This window comes from Quercus suber, unplaced genomic scaffold (genome assembly GCF_002906115.3).
Source record: "Quercus suber isolate HL8 unplaced genomic scaffold, Cork oak 2.0 scaffold_702, whole genome shotgun sequence".
NCBI classification, from domain to species: domain Eukaryota; kingdom Viridiplantae; phylum Streptophyta; class Magnoliopsida; order Fagales; family Fagaceae; genus Quercus; species Quercus suber.
In genome coordinates this window covers 170673-180428 of record NW_027070143.1, presented here as the reverse complement: position 1 = coordinate 180428, position 9756 = coordinate 170673, and the positions used below count along the sequence as shown (strand labels likewise).

Here is a 9756-nt window from a genome sequence, read left to right as displayed (position 1 = left end):
TTCATGACAAGCTTGAAGATCTATTTACAACAGTCACACTAAGTATTCAAGATTTCTCCCACAAAGAACTAGGTGCATACAAAACAAGCTAAGCTCGTAAATGCACAACGCCATTAGTACGAAAGTACTAGGCCAAACTCACATGTGAAATGTGCTCAAACATATACGATCAAACTTTTTGAATTTTTCACTTTTTATGTGGTTTTGATTTTTATACACACAAAACAAAGACATAAAAGTAAGATCAAAACAAAAGCAATGCATACAAATAAATGCAAAATGCACAAATGCATGAAGATATGACATTTAATGCATGAAAGGTCCTACAAAGATCGAAAGAATTAGATCAAGGACCAAAAGAGTAAAAGCTCAACCATAAGAACCCTTCCTCATCCAAACGGAATGATTGCTTGGAATGAGTGTCTCAAGAGAAGTGAGACGAGGGTTGGGAGAATGAGAACCGGAGATGCACATAGTCAAGGAGTTAAGAGATTAAACAATTTCTTTAACAACATGCTATTTTCACTCAAATCCGGTTTATCATTTTTAGCACAACTTGCAAGAAGCTCGAGTTTCTCTTTCTTTTGATTCTTTTAAAAGCTTGAAACTGAGAGCAATGAGGTCTAAGATGACCAAGGGCACCACAATGGTGACAAACAATGTATTTAGGTCCATTATGCTTTTTGGGAATGGATCTAGCAACTTGGGTTTGTTCTCTCATCAACTTAGACATTAGGCCTTATATGACCAATCACACCGCAATGGTGGCAAGTTGGAACAAACTTAGATCCACTCAATTCCCTAGGATTGGACCTAAACAAAGGCTTAGGCTTAAGAGCCTTTCTCTCCACTTTTTGATTTCTTTTATGTGGAGGAATGTACACCGATATGTCCTTTGAGGCAAAACACACATTAGGCAAAAATCGGGTACCACAACATGATTGCAACATATATTTTCATCATTTTTGACAATAGGTTCAGCAATCAAACACTTGGCATGCATCTTAAGAGATTCATTTTCAATTTAAGATCATCAACAAGTTTGTTAGACAAAACAAGTTTAGCATCCAAGTCCATATTCAAACACTCAAACTCTTTCAGCTTTTCAAGAGAATTTTCAGCAAGCTTTTTATATTTTTCAACCAATTTATTGGATTCATTGAGCTTAGCAATCAAATCATCCTTTTCACAAATGAACTTGCTCAAATTCTTTTGAAACTTCTTAGCTTCTTTCTTCAAGAGTTTGTCAACAACACCCATGGATTCATATAACATGGCATCACAATCATGAGGATAAACACTCATAGAGGCATTTTCACAAACACATGGCATGTTACAATCAACAACATCCATACAAACATGTAAAGCATTATCCATGGCAAAACACACAAGGGGTCAAGGATCACACTTAGGTATTAAAACCACAGCAAGTGTACCCGCTCTGATACCAATTGAAAGCTCGAAAACGTGTTGAAAAACACAAGAGCTGTTTAGACCCCCGATTAAAATTACGACTCGATAGATTTTACACAACTTTAATATAAAGTGCGGAATAGTGTAAAAGCGAGCGGATGAACAATATAGCTACTCTAATCCATAAACTAAACAACACAGCAGTATAATGGAATATAAAAGAGTAGGGAAGAGAGATGCAAACACAGAAAACACCAAGACGTGTTTTCGAAGAGGAAACCGAAGAACTCGGCGAAAAACCTCTCCGCCGCCCTCCAAGCGGAAATCGATCCACTAGACAATCAGTTGGGATACATGAGTAAGCAAGAGACCCTCCAAGCCTAATCTACCCGATGTACCTAAGCCCTCCAAGCTCCTACTCCAACAAGGCTTCTCGGAACCGTGTCTTGTCTTAGTTCTTGGATCCCGCAACAAGCTCCATGTTGCATCTGCCATCCTTGGCTTCTTCCAATGCTTCCCAGCAACTCCAAAGCACTCTCTACACTCTGAATAGGTGTGGGTTGTGTTTGGGTACAAATCTCCTCTCAAGGTATGATAATGGGAGAGGGATGGAGAAGAGGCTACAATGATTTCTCACTAAGGAGGAGTAGCTCTCTCTCAAAAGATGGGTGTGTGTGTTGTAGAAAACCTATCTAGGGTTTTTCTATCTGAATAGCCTCTCATACATTTGTGGGTAATGAGGGTATATATAGTATGGGTGAAGGGTAAGAAAGTCACTCATTAAAATCCTCCAGGCAGAATGTTTCGCGACTGTCTCGCGGGAAGGCCTTACCCGCGAGACACTCGCGAAAACGACAGCCTGGCATGACTCTTCAGCTTCCAGTCATGTGCTTCTCACATGACTCTTTCGCGGCTTAGCTTCCAGCGACACACCCGCGAGATCCACTGATCTTCAATAAAGCTTGAGTCTTCACTAACTTGATACTAAACTCAATACAATTAAATCCCATAAAATACAAGGAAATGAAATAAAGTAATTACAACACATTTTGTCATGGAATAAAGCCAATATAAAACATAGTTGTAAATCGCAACTTTACAAATAGTAATAACTAACTAGATAAGGCCTTGGAGAGAGATAGAGAGACATAAAAATGTTGTGGATTGTTAAATAAAACACATTGTTTCACTACAAAATCAAAACGCATTGTTTCACTATAAAAGACCTGAGACTGACAAAACATTTGAAAGAGAGAGAAAGAGAAATCTGAAGGGACGTTGCCTCCATCATATTGGCCTCTCACCACCATCAAGATGTCGAAACCCCTACGAGTATTTTTTTTTTCCTTTTTAAATTAGGAGATTAAATATGATTTAGGTTTGGGTAATTTGGTTGGATAATTTTTGTTTTGGGTATATAAGTTGAGAAAATATTTGGTACGCAATGTAAAGCCATATTCTACCATGGTTTTAAATCATCTATAAAACACGTGCATACACACTTGCCCACACCATGTTTTAATGTCGCACTATCAGTGAGTGGAAGACAGTGAGAGAGTTGGACATACTTTTATTTCAAAGTATTAAATATGTAAACACAACACAAATTATTTTGATTTTCATGTTCCTGTTATTCTTTTGCATTTATTTTTTGTTTCATGATTTTAAAAAAAAAAATTAATCTTACCTTTTTTTTTAGGGTGAAAATTTAATCTTACCTTGAGAAGGTTATAAATATGCAGTGAAACAATAGTTAAAAATTGCACACACATAACTATTATAATTATTCAGTTCAAGAAATGAGTTAAAAAAAAAATTTGGAGGAATATTATAGAATAAAAGTTGTTACAAAATGTCTCTCTCTCAGAGACTTCATGCAAGAGTGCATGCGGTCCTACCAAGTGGCATTCTAATTTTGTATTTAGTCTTTTTTTACCTTTTTCAATAAGTTTTTTTTTTTTTTTTACCCAAAAGTTCACATTATCTTATTTTACTGTTATCTCATTAATATATCCTTAATTGCCTAAGCTTGCACCACACATTTCACTATTCTTCATGTCTTTTAGCATAACCATTGTTTTAGTATTAAAAAAATACAATAAAATAAGTAAGGGCTAATAGTAATATAACTAACGAGATAAGACTCTAAAGAGAGATAGAGAGACACAAAAATGTTGTGAATTGTTAAATAAAAGGCATTATTTCACTATATATTATCAAAATAAAAGATCTGAGACTAACAAAACATTTGAAAGAGAGAGAAAGAGGAACCTGAGGGATCACCACCTTCGTTATACTGACCTCCCACCACCATCAAGACACCGAAACCCCTAAGGGTAATCTTTTTTTCATTTTAAATTAGGGGCTTAAATATGATTTAGGTTAGGTAATTTGGTTGGTTAGTTTTTGTTTGGGGTATATAAGTAGAGAGAATATTTGGTGCGTAATGTAAAGTCATATTCTACCATGGTTTAATTTAAGATCATTTATAAGACACATGCATACACACTTGCCCACATCATATCTTAATGTCGCACTATTGATGAGTAGAAGATAGTCAGAGAGTTGGGTATACTTTTATGGTCCCATTACTCTTTTGCATTTATTTTTGGTTTCATAATTTAAAAAATAATAATAATCTTACCTTAAGAAGGCTACAAATATGCAGTGTAGCTACTAAACCAATTTTTAATATCTCAAAATGTATATGTTTTTTTACTCTAATTTAGTTTACTTTTTCTTTATAATTTATATACAACATTATTCAAAACTATTTTACATAAAATATCATAAAATTATCTGTGCATCGTACGAGCAACTTACTAATTAATTGTAAAGAGAAAGTCTCAGTTAGTAACGAAGTCATATATATTATCCTCATCCTTAATGTGTTAATTAATTAGTAAATTGTTTATAATATCATCATGGTGTGATCCCACCATTCTAGCAATAGTTCAGTACTTTCTGAATCATGGTGTGATCCTACCATGCTAGAATGGTGGGACCACACCATTCTATTGGACTTGGTGTACTTGAAGCCCACAACGCTCAATTCAACTAGTCCACATTCATCACAAATTAAAAGTTGAAACATTGAGGATAACCATCTAATTCTAAACTTCCCAAAAGTTTCCTTCAGAAAGAGAAAATGGGTGCTGTTGAAATCCTTGTAATCAGTCTTACAAGCTCCCTGTGCCTGTACTTTCTCTTGACTCTTATTCGGGGCCTTCACAAACTATGGTGGACTCCAATTCACATGAAGAATCAATTGAGTTCACAGGGAATCAAAGGTCCTTCCTACAGATTCTTCCATGGAAGCACCAAAGAAATTATCAACATGAAAAAAGAAGCCATGAGCAGGCCAATGAATTTATCACATGACATATTTTCCACAATTCTGCCTCATGTTCACTCGTGGGTTGACAAATATGGTAAATAAATCTTTCAAAGTGATTTAGTTAATTTTAGTAAATTTAGCCATTTTTAATTTTGTTGCCTTATATTCTTTGGTACAGGTAATAATTATCTTCAATGGTTTGGCCCTAAAGCTCAACTGGTCGTTACTGAACCAGAGCTAATCAAAGAGATAATGAACAATAGAGACAACAATTATCCAAAGCCAGAGACTGCACCCTATACGAAGAAGCTCTTAGGAGATGGGCTTGGGACTTCCGAAGGTGCAAAATGGGCAAAGATGCGGAAACTTGCTAATTCTGCCTTTAATGCAGAGAGCCTCAAAGTAATCTCTTACTCTTAGTCTTGCCATTTAGAATTATTAACCTAGAAAAATATGTTTAATTGATTTTTATTTTATAAAATAAAAAACTAAATCTTCTATCAATTTTATTTAAAAAAATTTACAAACTAGGGAGTCCATTAACATAATTCATGTCACATCAACAATATAAATGTAACAAATAAATTTCTTTTTACTTTTTGTGTGATTTAAAATTGACACATCTATTTGTAAAGCTAATAGTAAAATTTGTAATATTTTTAGTATCACTAGTCTATTTTAACTAAACCCAATAACAAATTGGCATATTATATTATTGACAAAATTCTATCCAAAAAGCATAGATATACAATCTTGGAAATTGTCAAGAGCCTTGTGTAGTTATAGTTCAATCAGTACTTTTAATATTTCTAACCAAGATATCAATTAATGGTTCAAATTTCTACCCAAAAAATTATCTGTGTATCAAGGGAAACAAAATTTTGAAATTATTCTAAATTGTTAGAAGGAATTCACTTTTGCAGAATATGATTCCATCAATGATCAGTAGCATTGAGGTGATGCTAGAAGGATGGAAACATCATGAAGGTAAAGAGATTGAGGTATCTGAAGAATTTAGGCTATTGACATCAGAAGTGATTTCAAGGACAGCTTTTGGGAGCAGTTACTTAGAAGGGAAGAACATTTTTCAGATGTTGATGAAATTGGCCTTGATATCATCCAGAAATGCTTATAAACTCAGGTTTCCTGGCATCAGGTAGAGTCATTTTAGTTAAACCAACAATTGGGGAACATAGAACTACTCTCCATTAAATATTCTTAGCGTCCTCATGTCCTAATAGCATTCCAAAATGTGACCCACTCTAACTAGTATGTTGAGGATCATAACTAACCTCAAAATTTTGAAACTAATGCTTATTGTTGTTAATGTACCGTTGGTCGATGTTGTCCTAATATTATTTGTCCATTTTTACAGTAAAATTTATAAAACTAATGATGATATTGAATCGGAGGAGCTTGTAAAAGGAATACACAACGCTATATTAGAGATAATAAAGAAAAGAGAAGAGAAGGTAATGAGTGGAGAGGGTAGCAGTTTTGGGGGTGATTTTCTCCAATTACTTGTAGAGGCTCATCATGATTGCAATGCTAGCTTTAGGATTTCAATAGAAGATTTGGTGGACGAGTACAAAACATTTTACATTGCTGGTCAAGAAACCACTAGTACTTTGCTTGCGTGGACTATGTTTCTTCTAGCAATCCACACAGATTGGCAAGAAAAAGCAAGAAAGGAGGTGCTCAATTTATTTGGCCAACAAAATCCAAACCCGGATGGAATCACAAAACTCAAGACTGTAAGAATGTCTCAAACTCAAATCAATTACTAGCGTAAATGACAGACCATTTAACTCAATTGTAATTCTTAAATTCTTAATTTTTCTGACATTGTTTCCCATGCAGATGGGTATGATCATCAATGAGTCTCTAAGGTTATATCCACCCATAACTGCAATATCAAGAAAAGTTGAAAGGGAAGTTAGACTTGGGAAGCTCACTCTTCCAGCTAATTTATTATTGTACATCCCAACCCTTGCACCTCACCATGACCCCAAAATATGGGGAGAAGACGTGCATCTTTTCAAACCAGAGAGATTCTCAGAAGGAATTGCCAAGGCTACTAACAACAACATAGCTGCTTTTTTTTCCCTTTGGAATAGGGCCTCGAAATTGTTTGGGGTTGAACTTTGCGACAACTGAAGCAAAGATTGCTCTTTCCATGATTCTACAACGCTATGCCTTCACCCTTTCCCCAGCCTATGTCCACTCACCATTTCAGCTTCTTACCATTCGCCCACAACATGGAGTTCAAGTGATGCTACACTCATTGTAAAGACCAGAACTGGCAGTAAAACATTTTACATTGCTGGTCAAGAAACCACTAGTACTTTGCTTGCGTGGACTATGTTTCTTCTAGCAATCCACACAGATTGGCAAGAAAAAGCAAGAAAGGAGGTGCTCAATTTATTTGGCCAACAAAATCCAAACCCGGATGGAATCACAAAACTCAAGACTGTAAGAATGTCTCAAACTCAAATCAATTACTAGCGTAAATGACAGACCATTTAACTCAATTGTAATTCTTAAATTCTTAATTTTTCTGACATTGTTTCCCATGCAGATGGGTATGATCATCAATGAGTCTCTAAGGTTATATCCACCCGTAACTGCAATATCAAGAAAAGTTGAAAGGGAAGTTAGACTTGGGAAGCTCACTCTTCCAGCTAATTTATTATTGTACATCCCAACCCTTGCACCTCACCATGACCCCAAAATATGGGGAGAAGACGTGCATCTTTTCAAACCAGAGAGATTCTCAGAAGGAATTGCCAAGGCTACTAACAACAACATAGCTGCTTTTTTTTCCCTTTGGAATAGGGCCACGAAATTGTTTGGGGTTGAACTTTGCGACAACTGAAGCAAAGATTGCTCTTTCCATGATTCTACAACGCTATGCCTTCACCCTTTCCCCAGCCTATGTCCACTCACCATTTCAGCTTCTTACCATTCGCCCACAACATGGAGTTCAAGTGATGCTACACTCATTGTAAAGACCAGAACTGGCAGTAAAATGTGCACAGAATATCCAGACATCAATGCCTTGGGATGTATACTATAGCCTTTTTATTTCAGTTGTTTCTAGGCTTAATTGGGATTTGGTAGTTTGGAGAGTAAGTGAAAATCAATGTGCTACACCAAAAGTGAATGAACATTGAATTAATAAAATTAGTAGAGACATTGAAGACAGGGGTGACCAATATGAAGATTATGTTGATCATTAGTTAGTGTAACGTAATGGCATTTGGAGACTTTCCTAATCTAATGTTTCTTAAAATGTTCATCCTTTTTTTTCCTGAGGGGGTTCCCTTCTTTTTATATCCCTTTTCCATGCATCCTAGCCCTTCACCTGTATGTCTCAGGGCACTTCACATGATACTTGTCCCATCAAAACTCTGTTGAAGGTGGTAGAAAGGGCTGCTAGTTATGAAGTTACTGTTCAGGGGTCATTTCCACATTAATGTAGCTGATAAGGTTGTTGTAAGGCATTGATTGTGGAGTTGGGAGGTATGTCCTTCAAGGAACTTCCTCCCACCATCCCTGCCCCCGTTGTTATCTTTTCTCGTCCTCTAGGGTCTTCACAGGATATTGACTGTCTCAATTTTCTTGCTCTCCTCGGGTGGGTGGCCTCAAGGCTTGCTTACCCTTATAGGTTTTGGATTAGGCTAGTTAATCCCTGGCCTCGAACTCTTTAGTCCTCGAACTCCACACAATAGCCCTCTAAAACCTTGCTATTAGGAGCTATTCAAAGAGTGAGGTTTTAGTAGCAATGGGAAGGTTGGTACGTGCCAAACGTGTTCCCACGTGGGGATGTCATTTCACTTGTCTTATGAACACTCCTAACGCTTCAATATCCACGTCGCTATAGCTATTGCATTAGGCAGCTACTTGTCCCCCCACGTTCTACGATGCAATAATGATCCAACAGTCCAAATTTCTTGGGGTAAATGAGCGGGAAATTTACCGCTCATTTTCCACCTCTATATAAAGGGATAATTGGAGTAATTTTCACATTTACATGCTCTCTACATATTTTCTCCGAAGCAGTAGTCCAAGGATCAACTTTCATCGCTCGTAAGTGCCTTTGTCCTTTGATCCATTGCCCTAAAGGAAACTCTCTTTCTTTCTTTCTTTCTTCTTAGTTTTACCTTATAAAGACATATGGATAGGTTTGCTAAACTAGTTGATACTCTCGAGGGCATGGCCACTATTAGGGAAAAGTACAAAATCCCTGATGGTGTAGAATTTAAGCACTGCGAGTTAGGAGAGTGGTCCTAGGATTGCAACCATGTAATTTTATTTATTTATTTATTCCTTTCTTTTGAAGCATATATATATATATATATATATTATTTCACTTCTTTTCACTTATGTACAATAGCACCTTAAGTATTTTGCTATGCAAGTGCTACACCTTATTGAGCACGGCTTTTATGATTTGCACAAGTGCTCATGATTGGCGAGTAACAGTGGTGAGATAGTTATTTATGCATTCCTCCTAGGATTTTTAAGTCCTTACAATCAAAAGAATGTGACTTCAAAATAAAAAGCATGTGTTTAAAAACCATAAACAACTCACACAATGTAAGCACTACATAGCACAAACTAGCAAAGTGCAGAAAAACAAAGCTCGTCAAAGTTAAACAAGGTAAACAATCATGAAATGTAACCTCAATTACACATCTTGAAGATGCATAATACAAATAAATAAAATCTTTTTGTCTTTTTGAAAAATTTCAATGCTTTTGGATTTTCTTTTTAACAAAACAACCTAAGAAAATAAAACAACCAAAAATTGAAAGAAAACATGTCCACAAACAATTGAAAGGATTATATCAAGGACAAGTAAACAACACTCATCTTAGCAAGTCTTTCCTCACCCATACAACACGCATCTTTGGCTTTGTAGGTGAAAAACCATGAGAAGTAGAGTATTTGAGGGATTACACCATTCTTCTAAGAGAGACTAAAATCCTGCAATTTCCTTTTAC

General features: G+C 36.0%; 1 protein-coding gene and 1 pseudogene across 1 annotated transcript; both read left to right on the top strand.

The window, feature by feature from the left end:
• Nucleotides 1–4498: 4498 nt before the first annotated feature.
• On the top strand, nucleotides 4499–7058 carry LOC112036011 (cytochrome P450 CYP749A22-like; annotated as a pseudogene).
• LOC136064526 (cytochrome P450 CYP749A22-like) lies at nucleotides 7046–7998 on the top strand (the record flags this gene model as incomplete). The annotated part of the gene is given in 3 exon segments (XM_065766388.1): nucleotides 7046–7222; nucleotides 7329–7565; nucleotides 7567–7998. Coding segments are annotated over 3 exon segments (606 nt in total), but the record flags the coding sequence as incomplete, so codon positions are not given.
• Between the last annotated feature and the right edge of the window lie 1758 nt (nucleotides 7999–9756).